This window comes from Pinus tabuliformis, chromosome Q (assembly GCF_031772625.1).
Source record: "Pinus tabuliformis cultivar Carrire ecotype Pingquan chromosome Q, CPIR1, whole genome shotgun sequence".
Taxonomy (NCBI): Eukaryota; Viridiplantae; Streptophyta; class Pinopsida; order Pinales; family Pinaceae; genus Pinus; species Pinus tabuliformis.
This window is the reverse complement of record NC_142296.1, coordinates 396,174,858-396,185,700: the sequence shown is the minus strand read 5'-3', so window position 1 is coordinate 396,185,700 and position 10,843 is coordinate 396,174,858. Positions and strand designations below refer to the sequence as shown.

Here is a 10,843-nt window from a genome sequence, read left to right as displayed (position 1 = left end):
GAACACAAGAGTAACCAGCTTCTAAACATTAATGTAAGCAATTATTGACTCTATTTCTGGAAAATGATCATGGTATAGAGAGCATGAGCAAGCACTAATATATCATCCTCTAGGGATCAACCATCCCTCAACATTCACATGGTATTTAGCATCATTTATTCACACAGGAATCAAAATTTCTCAACATTATCATAGACATTTAAAAAATAACACATTACCCCTTGCAAAACCTATATCCTTCCTCACTTACAAAGTAGAAACATAACATAATAACCATTCCTTTAATAGAGTAAATGAAATGCATATATTCACCCATCTCTTCAATATTTAGGCACACAGACCATATTTCTGAATCAAGGACTCATGAGACTCAAACATTACTGACAGAAAAGCCATATAATCTAGGATTAAGCTCAAATTAAACATAAGAATCTAAATCATTCCCTATCCATTCTTTTAAAAAACCATGTTCATTAGGTAGGAATTCCTCATTCCTTAGCATTACAAGCCATGATAAAACAATGCATTAAACAATCACAAAGAAATAAGATATGAGAGTCATGATCATACACTTATCTTTAATAATTTGAGCTAGGCAATTGAGATTGGGACTTCTACTCTCCACTAACCCCCATACACAATGCAACCAAGTATTTCTTGCAGTAGTCACCCCCAAGCCAAATTCCACAGCTTGAGGTTCAATGCTTAAGGGATCAAACCAAATCTTCTAGTTGAAACAGGGACCCCAGAGGACCACACACCTCCACCCACTAGTTGCTTCATATAGTCCATATCTCATAGGGAATCCATAGGTCCACCACCTCCAACCCTCAAATCAACAAGGGAATCCAGAGGCTATACCTCCACCCTCAATCAACAAGGGAATCCAAAGGCTTTTCCTCCACCCTCAATTGGAAAGGGAATCCAAAGGTTGTGCCTCCACCCTCAAAACAACAAGGGGATCCAGAGGTTGTGCCTCCACCATCAAAACAATAAGGTAATCCAGAGGCTATTCCTCCACCCTCAAAACAACAAGGGAGTCTAGAGGTTGTGTCTCCACCCTCAAAGCAATAAGGTAATCCATAAGCAGTGCCTCCACCCTCAAAACAATAAGGAAATCTAGAGGATGTGCCTCCACACTCAAAACATAAAGGGAGTCCAGAGGCTATGCCTCCACCCTCAAAGCAACAAGGGAGTCTAAAGCACATTGTGTAACCAAGAAGAATAGACATATGGGGCTAAATAATTTCTCCTACCAGGAACCCAAGGAGCAGGTATCCACCCAAGATGTCAAGGGAATCCAGAGAAAACCATCTCCACCCTTTAGTATTACAGGGAATCTAGAGACTACTGCCTCACCTATGAGCTATTATTCCACCTCCCAATGCTTAACCAAAGAATGTCTCTTCTCCTTGCGTTAAGACAACATCATAGAGTTACCATTTTCTCATTCTTGCCCAAATGCTTTCTGCTGCCTTGTCTTTACTTTCTCTTCTTGTCTTAGAACTCACTCCCCCCAATGTGTGCGATTTCTCTCTTTCCTATAATCTTTGTTCTATGATGCACATTGTATGATCATCATCCTTCCCATTACTTCGTTGCAACCATTTGTTGATTTCATGGGTAGACAGTATTGTCGCCCTTTCCTTCCCTTCCACGATGGTTCTATCCTGCATGGTGCTGGGGGATGTTGTGTGTCAACACTTCCTTCCACTCCACTTCATGTTGGTTGACTTATCTATTCACCAACTACCAATGCAACCCATCCCTTATTCAATTTTGTCCTTTCTACCTTGTAGATTTATCCAAGGTAGGCATAGTTCTATTGTCCTTTCCAACTCAATTAATTTGGAAAATGGATCCCTTTAAGGCACACTATCTAGCCTTCAATGGTTGTCATGAAACAATTCAAACTTCTCTTAAATCCCAAGCAACCTCCTTCCTCGAAATCTGGAATCCATGCCCCAATTTATCATTCCTTTTAATTATAAATCAAAATATATGAATTAAGTACAATGAAGGGGAATTAGCTTGGGGTTTCACAATGAGTAACTTCTATCCCTTCAAAAATATCCATCATAGATGAATTAATCCAACTTTGTGCTTCTATCTTACATAATTGGTTTCAAAAATGTCCCTGCAACATGTCCAAAATCTCAATTGCTTTTATATGTATTTTAAATTCTAAGATCAAGTTGTATTATTCTTCATCTTTTCCAACATTAACCCTATTTTTCTTAGCAAATTCACATCAACATTCTCCTTTCTAAACTTGTACTTTAATTCAAAAACATAAAATTGTAGAAAATATACCCATTTTACATGTCTTTGTTAATATTTTCTAATTATTGATAGACTTCAATGCCCATTCCCATGATCTACGTGCAAAATGAACTTTCACACCATCAAGTATTTACTCTAATGGTTCAAAACATGCATATTATCATAAAATTCAAAACCATAAGTAGAATACTTATGTCATATAATTGTGTGTTTGTGTGTGTTTGTGTATTCATGCTAAAAGAAGCTATTGGCCTTTCTGGTTGAACATCATGCAAATAGATACCAACATCCCATCATAACCAACCCAAAACACTTAGATTAAACCATTTGAACATAGGTTCCTTAGTAATCCTCTATTTCAAAAGATCAAATATTTTCTTTATATGTATGCACACTCCATTGGAAACATGTAGCTTCTTAAAGTCTAGTCATTAATTCATAGATTCTCCTAAATATTGTGATGAACATCTTATAAAAATTTACGATCCCATGAAAATTTGTGACCTTTGTGACATTGCAATTAGATACGAGACATTCTAATATCATATTTCTCTAAATTCATGTTCTCTTCATCTCCACATGTATAATGCTATATGATGTCATTGCTAAAAATAAATCTTATTCCACATCCTTTGAAACATCTATGACCTTTTGATTAACCTCTTGGTGTATTATTTTTACTTCTTCGAATCATGTGTGTATCATCTATTGTGTGTAATTGTGACTTCTACCACAACCACCTAATCAACCAAAGTTTCTCTTATTTTCCTTGCATCCAAGATTTTCTTCTACATTTCACATTAATTAGTAGCCTTTCTCAATTGCATGCATGTTCTATTATCTATTTTCATATTGAATGACAAATTCTAACCATTCACATATGTTGAAACTCATTTTTCTTTGTCTTCATTAAACTCTACACTCTAATGTAGTATTTTTTTGTAGAATTCCTTGGTGTACTCCTCTACGCATTGCTCTGTTGTCTCAAATTTTTAATTGCTTGAATGTTGTTTTATTTTAATATATAAGAAAACATCTCCTAAAGTTTCATGACATCTTATTCCAAATTCCAAATCTCCCTTTATCCTTTCAAGTTTTCTCCATGATGCATTAAGTCCTTTAAAGATCTTCCATTCTCTCAAATTCAAGGTATCCTTCCATATCTTTTACACATTTAATAAGTGCTTTTACATTTAAGACTTCACTATAAGTAATCTTGACATTTTCTTATTTAAAAAAAAAATAATTAATTATGTTGTAATGTATCCACATTTAACCTTCATTTCATCTTATTCTACTTCTAAGACAATGGCATTAGCTTGATAATATTTGCATTTCCTTCTTCATAGTTATCATTTTTCGCTTCTCATTGTTTTTGCTAACCTCTCTGATTTAGGATAGCCACGAAAATCAAAACTAATAGGTCATTGTGTTTTATCCTTTCACTTCCTTAATTCTCTTTCCTAAGATTTCCAAACTTTTCCGAATATAATAAAGAAAGAATAGACTTGGTTGACCAATATCTAAAACCGTATAGAATTAGTTTAGTGGTTTGCACAAATATTAGAATAAAGATACATTACATTAAATTTTATATATATATATATATATATATATATATAGTCATTCAAATCTAGATTATTGTACATAAAAATAAAATAATTAATATTTATTCTCATTAATAAAAATTGATATACCTATTTGTAATTTAATCTCTTAGTATTTTTTTTTATCTCTACCAACTTTCATATTTAAAAATTGATTATAAACTTCTTACTAGCTTATCCTAATAACAATCATCTCCATTATTCTTTTCACTAATTCACTATAATAACTTCTCTGAATTCTCCTTTCACCTCTTATCTCTTCATGTTCATCTTGTCCCTTCATCTTCCATTGCAACCGTTTAGCATCTATTAAACTCTTCCTCCTTTCTACTCAATTCCTAATTCCTTATATGTGCAAACATACATATTATAATATCTTTTATCATTAGTACTTATTTCATAAACGCCTTAACCACACTGGGCATGTACAACTTTTATCACAGGCTTATCATATTTTTTTAAGGTATTTGTTTTTCATCGCATGAAATTATTTTATATATTTTTTATGTTTTTATTTTTTTTATATAGATTATGTAAATTGGTAATTTATTAGAGTAATTTGGACTACATTAAGATCAAATATTGCAACTTTATTATAATACCAAAAGTATATCTAATACTTTGTGAGCCAAATATACCAAAAATTTATGATCTAATAAGAATCAAGACTTCAAAAAGGTGGGGAAGCCTACTTCTTAAGTCTTATCACAACTAGCAAAAACTATCTCCTCAGAATTTGAAACCAAATATCTCATATATACCTTAACCATAATTGAAATACACAACCTTCCCCTCCAAATTTGAAACCTAATATCTCATATATATACCTTAACCATAATTGAAAGGAGTTAGGCGGAGGAATTGCCCTGACAGCCAAAAGTGGCCGGAATCTAGGCAAAAAAAATTCAAAAAATCTTGTAGAGGCAGTGTTTGAATCATGTTTTTGATGGTGGAAATGGATTCAGCACCATCAAAAACATCTAAGACACCTAAAATTTTGAGGTTTAACAACTATAACTTGGATTTACAAAAATCCTTGCCAGATTTTCTCTAAATATGACCGGAATTTCCATAACTTTATGAGCAACTCCTCCGCCTCGTTAGACTAAGCTTAATTGACATACCCCACTTTTATCGCACACTTTTCTATAGTACGCATTCCTTTCACACATTCTTTCCACTCCTATTACTGTTGAGCCATCTTTATCTAGATTTTCAATTCCAAGAATATTTAACGATCTTGGTGTTGTCAATACAGTTACTCTCTTTGATTTTCAATTCCAAGAATATTAACGATCTTGGTGTTGTCAACATGTGTTGCATTTACCTGCATGACATTCTTTGGTATCAAATTTCCTTAGATTATGTTGATTTGTCACGCTGATGACCATAAAGTCCAAAAACTGAAGATGATGACTCAATCCAACGTATGCAACTCCAAGGATCAGTTAGGGAAGAATTTTTTTTTGAACCGACTTAGTTTATAACCATGATATTTTACAAATTTAACTAACTTCATAGAATATACTTTTGGAAAAGTTAATAACTTCCCAGGACACTCCGTAACACAACTGACCAAAGTAAGTTCTTGCATCGAACACAGAAAACCAAACCCGAGTCTTAACCAGAAGGAACAAACGCGGGTTTTCCCATCAAAATAGATTCCATTATTGATTACAGATTATGGTCCAAAATACATGTTAACCTTCTGCGAAAATCGAAGCAGAAGAGAAACTAGGGTAAGCATATTAGGTCATTTACAATGAAAAATATTACAGGAGGAGACGGGTTGATCTACATATTACAGAACGCCCTTTACAGTATGTGTTACAATGAAAAAAATTACAGGAGGAGACGGATTGATCTACATAACGCTGTTCTATCTTCAAGAGATCGTTGCAAGTCATGTTGCAACTCAATTAGGGAAGACCAAGAGTATTAATTTTCACAAATACATTTCAGCATGTTATTTGCAGAAATTAAACCTGAATCAACATACTAATCAAATTCAACCCACTCTTCGGTTGTCTCTTACAACTGAGGATCTTATTTCTTCTTCTGTTTTCTCGTGAGTTATTTTGAGAGGCACGCCTTCAGAGATATCGTCGGTGTCTTGGATGTGAGGGTTGTCGATGAGAATGAAGGGGGCGTTACATTTCTCGCTGATTGTCTGCAGAGTTTCTCCTTCCCCAACCATGTATATCTCCTCGCACGGCCGTTCCTCAACGATTGGCCTGCCTGTAGCAAGAGCTGCTATAAACAATATGGCAAACCAGAAGAAGAAATTCAAAGACAGCGATCCATTATTTGCAGCTGCTGCCATGATTATTGGAAATATATACGTTGAGAGGAAGCAAAGAATATGCAGAAAAAAGAGGAAGAAAAAAGTATAACTTCTTCAAACCAGTTGCAGAGAAAGAGGGGCAACCATGAATATTTGTATGCAGATGAGAGGATGGGGCCAAGTGCAATGTGATGGCAAGAGATGGGTGCGTCGGGTGAGGGGATGACGATGGATGTCACGTCTGTCTTCTCCACACAATTTTGCAAAGAGTCGTCACGGGTTTTGCCCTCTCATTGGTGGGAGCCATCACGGCTTTTTCTCTGGTTGATTCCTAGGAGTGGTTGTTCAGGGGGAGGAAACTGGGTAAACGTATAGGTGGGGAAGTTGAGTCGGTCTCTTGTTACATGTGGGAGTCGTTAGACTTGGTAGCAGATCTAGAATATATATATATATATATTTCGTTACCTTGGACGTTTGTAATTAAGCAGTTAGTCTACATGCATTTTCTGAGGGGTGGAAATGGAGTAAGAATTTTGATTATGTAGCCGTGTGTTCTATGGACTTTTTCATTCATCGTTGGTTATTTAGAGCTTTTTCATGTGAGGATTTCTTCGAGTCTTAATTTGGTAATTACTGGTATTTATTGTGGTTAATTTGTCATTTTCTTTTTTATCTATGTACTTTATCTTTTTTCATTTTGAGAAGTCCCAAGTGAAAGAACAAGATTCATCTTATATTCATGTTTGCAATTGATACCAAGTTTCTAAGTAAATAATATTTTTGTCATGTGAGAAACCCTTTGCAATAAACTAATCTTTAAACTTATCCACATTTCTATCTACTAAAAACTTGGTTTTGTGGACATATTTGCAATGAAAGAATTTGTAGCTTTCAATAAATTGAACAAGATCCTAAGTGTCCTTTGTCATTAACAAATTCATTTCTTCTTGGATAGTTATTTCCTATTTAAGTTGACCACTTGCTTGTTTATAAGTGCGGGGATCTTTTGTCCCAACTTGTCGTGCCATACGAGTTAAACAACCTATACAAAAATTCAGAGTGTGTCTTATAGGATTTCTTGGATCACCAATTAAAGAATGAACAACTTCCTTTCTTTATAAAGTTTCCCAAGGGAATTTGTTGAGCTTATACTTTTCCTTGTAATATCAATCCTCTAGATCCCTTTCGGAAGTAGAGTGGTTAGAGATGTAGGATTTGTAGATTGAACTCTAAGAGGAGGAGCTAAAGATGCAAGATCAATAGATTGAACTATATATTGACTATAAGGGGAAAAACTAAATGTGATGTTATATATGCATCATTCGACGAAAAAGAATAATTCTTTTAAAAAGAAACAAGCCCCTATGAAGTAAATGAAGACAAAAGAAGTGACAAATAAGATGTAGGCAGAAAGGCTCAAAGTTGTTCTTCAAATAAAAAATGTCTCCCAAAGATAATCTCTAAAGAGTGAGGTACACATAGCTGATAGAATTTTACATCTTTAGCACAACAATAAAAAATATTTGCTCAATCTTTGGTTGCATTGCTCACTCTATGGCTTCACAACCAAACACTTTAAAGTGATTAACATTAGAATCAATCTAAAACCAAGGTTTTTTTAGAGTTACATTCTTACAAATCTTATAGGAGTATGATTCAAGATGTAGTTAGCAAAATTTATATTGTTTATCCAAAACAATGGTGCTAATTTCTTTGGTTGAACCATATAATTAGCCATTTTCTTAAGTGTTTGATTCATACATTCAACTACTCCATTTTGCTATCAACTGTAAGGCATTATATGTGACATTTAAATGACGTGTTTAGAGAAAAAAATCAATGAAATTTTTATTAATATATTCTCTACAATTACTAGTGAAAATCCCCTTAATGAGATGACCAAATTTCCTTTCAACCTTGCTTAAAAAGAGACAAAGATTGAAAACTTCACTTTTGAGCTTTGCAAAGTAAACGTGTGTGTTGCATGTGATCATCAATGAAATTAAGAATGTATCATGCTCCATAAAATGATGGAGTATGAAATGACCCACTAATGTCACTATAATATAATTCAAGTGGTGTTGGTGATTAACATAAATGGCCAAAAAGAAAAATCTTTGCAATGGTTACCCAAAAAAAAACCATAACAAACACCATCATTACATGAAACAAGGGGTAATTTGTGCACAATTTAGTGCTTCATAGATTTTTGCATGTAACATTAGTTTAAATAATCAAATTGTTCGTGGCAAAGTTTACTCTAGAATGATTGTGGTATGTGATGAAGGCTCAAAGCTATCAAATATGTATATTCTTGAAGAGACATTAGTATGTCCTGAAGTTATTACAATAAATGGATGCTTTAGATCTTTAATTACAAAATTAGGAGGAAAAAAATTCAATAGTTTTGCAATCACTAAAGTGAGTAATTTGGAAAATGGAAAGAAAATTTGTAGAAAATATAAGGAGAATACATTATTAAATTTCAAGTCAATAAGATCTATCATTCCTACTCCTACAACATCTAAAGGAAAGCTATCATGGACAAAAATATGTTGGGTTGTACAATCATCAAGACTAGAGAAAACATCTCTATGATTGGCCATATAACAAGAAACCCATAATTCTAAATCCATTCATGAAAGGAGTCACATGCAACTACAAAAAGAGCATGAGGCTTAGAAGAAGTAGCAGAGGAGGAAGTATCAAATTGAATATTATGGTTTTCATGGTAGCTTCCAACACTTGCATCTTCTTCCAACAATGTGTGTCAAGATGCCCATGTTTGTACAAAAGGATTATGACTTAAGAGGCTTTTTTTCCTTTAATGTAGTAACTTATTGATACTTTGCATGTCGGGAAGTCATTATAGGTAGCTTGGTTGTCATGCAAAAATTGGCTTTTCTAAATAGCTTCTTGAAGGCTTTGAAGCCCTTGTGATCATGAGAAAACAATGCTTGAACTACTTAGTACTTGTGTCAAGTGCACTCATATGCAGGAGCTTATCTTATACATATGTCAATTGACCACAAAGTAGCTCAAAACTTAGCATTTTAAAATTGGCTTTTAATGCATCTTTAGTTGAATAAAAAGGTATGGACAAAAATATCAAAAGGAGTTTTGAGTTTAGAAAGAATTGCAATTATTGTTATCATTTATACTATTGATTCCACAACCACCAAGTTGGAGTCTTAAGATGTTAAATTCCATGATAGTATGGATTTCAGAAGAAAAAAATTGTCAAATCAAGAAAGATGAGTTGATTTTTAGGTTGATGAGATCATATCAAATTGTTTTTCACATGGAGTTGTTCAAACTTCAACGATTTTTTATGAGGTGTAATAATAAATTGAATGTGAAATTCAAAGATATTTAGAGATGGTCATGCGAATTAGAGCTCTAGCTTTGTCATTATGATTGAACCATCTTTTATGTTTCTTTACATTAATTGGTCTAATATCTAGCCTAATAATCATCCAATATAACCCTTTACTCTCTTGTAAATCCTTCAACTAAAATTTCTAAAAATAATAATTTGTATTAGTTAATCAAGACCATGAATAGTTTTTCATCAAAATAAAAAAAAAATTAAAAAAAATGCAAAATAAACTAAAATAACTTATAGCTCTATATTAATCTTTAAAAAATAGTCCAATTACCTCATCATAGAGTTTGAAAATTTATTAATTTTTAAAAAAAGACATAAAGAAAAGTTTAAAAGATAAAATCATGACCCTAAAAAAAAAATTCAGAAATGAAAATGAAACCTACCTATCTTTAAAAAAGAAAAAGAGCAATTTTCACTCTATTAAACTAAAAAAATAATGGAATTAGTTGAAAATTCATCTCCAAAATTGAATGTCGAAACTTAGGCTAGAAGTGCCGTGTGGTAATTTCCGAGAAACTACACAATATGCCTTGCATGAGTTTTGACTAGATATAATGTGACATTGAGTGGACAAAGTTGGTACTTTCTACCTATACATCATGTCTTGCATTGAGTTAAGCAACTTTCTACCAATAGATCATGCCTTGCATTTGAGTTAGCTTAATGTTGAGTACATATAAAGGTATAATGTACCATGTGTCACTAAGTCATGTGGCAACCATGTGATACCAAGTGTTACTTGGTAATTGGGTGTTGAGTTATTGACTGTTTACAGGTGTGGATGTGGTTGTTAATGTGAAAATGATAGGAAAACACGTGAGGGGAAAGTGACGTTATAATGAAACAAATTAGTTCAGGAATGACGTTATAATGAAACAAATTAGAAAGTGACGTTATTATTTTCTAACTATACATCATGCGTTGCATTGAGTTAGCTTAATGTTGAGTACATATAAAGGTATAATGTACCATGTGTTACTAAGTTATGTGGCAACCATGTGATACCATGAGTTACTTGGTAATTGGGTGTTGAGTTATTGACAGTTTATCATGTGAAAATGATAGGAAGACACGTGAAAATGATAGGAAGACACGTGAGGGGAAAGTAACGTTATAATGAAACAAATTAGTTCAGGAATGACGTGTGAAAAATGCGCATTTAGTTTTGGTTAAACTAAGGACAGGATTCATGTGGATTATGGTGCCAACAAGAGGGTGGCCGAATGAAGCGAGCCACGTAGTTTTAGGAGGCACCAAGTTTTCGAGGTGAAAGCCACGTGG

At 33.5% G+C, this 10,843-nt stretch overlaps 1 protein-coding gene across 1 annotated transcript; it reads right to left on the bottom strand.

Annotated features, from left to right (window-relative positions):
• Nucleotides 1–5,856: 5,856 nt before the first annotated feature.
• On the bottom strand, nucleotides 5,857–6,351 carry LOC149219863 (uncharacterized). The gene has a single exon (XM_089382692.1). It carries the CDS (start codon nucleotides 6,211–6,213, stop codon nucleotides 5,899–5,901), a length of 315 nt encoding a protein of 104 aa, XP_089238818.1. The 5' UTR covers nucleotides 6,214–6,351; the 3' UTR covers nucleotides 5,857–5,898.
• Nucleotides 6,352–10,843: the final 4,492 nt, after the last annotated feature.

Coding starts and splice junctions, on each gene's coding strand:
- LOC149219863 (XM_089382692.1), bottom strand. CDS start 6,213: ATGGCAGCAGCTGCAAATAATGGATCGCTGTCTTTGAATTTCTTCTTC.